General features: G+C 36.3%; 1 protein-coding gene across 1 annotated transcript; it reads right to left on the bottom strand.

Moving 5' to 3' along the window:
* Nucleotides 1–420: 420 nt before the first annotated feature.
* LOC107494629 (small ribosomal subunit protein S13, mitochondrial) lies at nucleotides 421–1,991 on the bottom strand. The gene is made up of 3 exons (XM_016115670.3): nucleotides 1,359–1,991; nucleotides 994–1,227; nucleotides 421–900 (listed from the first exon to the last, which is right to left on the bottom strand). The coding sequence occupies exons 1-3, from the start codon at nucleotides 1,413–1,415 to the stop codon at nucleotides 748–750; spliced, it is 444 nt and encodes a 147-aa protein (XP_015971156.2). The 5' UTR covers nucleotides 1,416–1,991; the 3' UTR covers nucleotides 421–747.
* Between the last annotated feature and the right edge of the window lie 260 nt (nucleotides 1,992–2,251).

Raw genomic sequence — 2,251 nt, 5'->3', positions numbered from 1 at the left:
GTACAAAATACGGAATTTAACAGTGCATTCTTTTTCTTGGGTGATACATGGCTCTTCATGGCACTACTACTTAATGGTCACACTGATCCCTACTATTACTCCATGTGATCGATCATTTAATAATAACTGCACTTATTGACACTAGAAAAAATATTATACCGTGTCCATAAAGCTCAAGAATATATGGATCTCAATATAGTTCTTCAATATCTAGAACACCTAAAAACAAAATTAGCACCATCCGCTACCTCATTTGATAGTCTATTAGCCAAGGTTATGTTTAACCAACCTCAGTTGGGGGTAATCAGTACCAATTTCAATTGCCATAACTTTGTTGAATTCTACAACACAAGATATAAGAACACAAAAAGTAAAAAAATAAAAAGGATTACTTTGGATTACCAGCATATAGGAAGAATATGAAAAAATAGAATTGCACTCAATCAATAAACTGGAATATTCGGAACTACAGACACAAAAGAAGTTCTAAGTTGAACCTTCATAAATTGGTAGGAACTCAAATTCCACTTCAAGATGCTTCATAGTTCTTCAGGCAAATAGGGAAATAGAGAAAAAAACACCTATGCAATCAGCACAAATGATTGACAGTACCAACTTAAAGACAATAAACTATTACTAATCAACTGCCATAAAAACAAGAACTTATTCAATTAGCTTTTATATGCGGAGCTGAAAGACTAAAACACAACTCATCTGTTGATTGATCACAAGCAGCAATATTCATCTTCATCTTGTTCCCCTCCAAGTAGGCCTGCTCTTCCTGGTGCGGGCATTGGTATGAGTTCGCTGGCCTCGACAGGGTAAGCCATCGACATGCCTGATGCCTCTGTAGCACTGAATGCCCACCAACCTCCCCACATCTCTTTCAACACATTTTTTCTGTTGCCAAACGAAAAATGTTAACTATCTGACTATCAAGAATTCATTTCAATAACTAACAAGTAATAACAAAGATCATTGATTATTGGGTACCAAATCATTCCCAATCAAGTACTTGGAAAGCAATTCGCGAAGGGAGTACAACTCTCTCTTGCTAAGGTCTCTAACATATTTGTTTTCGACACCGAGCTCGCAGACAATGTGATGAGCCTTGGAACGCCCAATGCCATGGATATGCTGAAGAGCATACTGGAGGCGTTTCTGGTCAGGGATTTCACCTCCAACACCACCTCCTATGTTTATATTTCGTGCACGCACGCCCCAAACCTGCACCAACACAAAAATGGCAAAATCGTATGCCAATTGAGAAATTTAGAAGTAGACTCACAAGAACCCTAAACCCTTGAAAAATCATAAGATGGTGAATGTGATTCCGTGGAAGAGCCTTGCGAACTTACGGAAAGGTTTTGACGAAGGTGGAGAACAACATTCGTGGCGTTGCAGAAACCCAACATGGTTTGGATTGGGATGGTCGTTGCAGGTGAGGGTTTCCAACTCCACAGTTTGTTCTTTCCAATGGAAATTGACGAGACTGTAGGATGCGGTGGCGAAGAAATTCAGAGAGACAAATTTAAATTTTGACGAATATTTTGTCAATTATTTCATTATCCTATGAAAAATTTTAACTTATGTTTGGTAATTATTTTTTTATTAATTATAGGCAATAACAAATTAACAATAGAGGGATGAATTTAGGGATGGCAATGGGTCTCCATGGGGGCGAGGACCATCCCCCAGTCCCCGTTTAGCAAATTGTCCCCCGTCTCCGCCCATCCCCGTTACGGATCCCTGTTTATTTTCCCCGGGTACCCATGGATATTAAATTTTAAAAAGGAAAAAAAAAACACAACCATGATAAAATCCCATACAATTCAACTAAAATGTATCAAATTAAACACAATTCAAACACATTCAACATAATAACATAAACACTAAATTTCCAACATACAAATTAAAATAAAACGGAATAGAAAAGTTTCCAACAAAACAACATAACAAATCTTGGTCGACTATCATAGCTCGGTTAAAATGCAATGATTAAAAATGGGCAAATTCCATATCCCATGCTCACTCATATAAATAAACATCCTAAATATCTTTCAAATTTAAAACCCTACAAAAAATATCACCAACTAAATGTAATTAATTATCAAATATGCAATAACTTGCTGCAAATTTGTTGACAATTAACATAGTTATACTTCCATTAAAAATAGCTGGATTGAATTACAATGCACAAGTAAAAGATAGAGAATATTGTCTAAATGTAGCTAAGTCAAAAAGTAAAACA

The sequence above is a fragment of the Arachis duranensis genome, chromosome 6 (assembly GCF_000817695.3).
Source record: "Arachis duranensis cultivar V14167 chromosome 6, aradu.V14167.gnm2.J7QH, whole genome shotgun sequence".
Classification (NCBI taxonomy): Eukaryota; Viridiplantae; Streptophyta; class Magnoliopsida; order Fabales; family Fabaceae; genus Arachis; species Arachis duranensis.
Note: the sequence above shows the minus strand (reverse complement) of the source record. Positions and strands in the feature narration are given on the sequence as shown.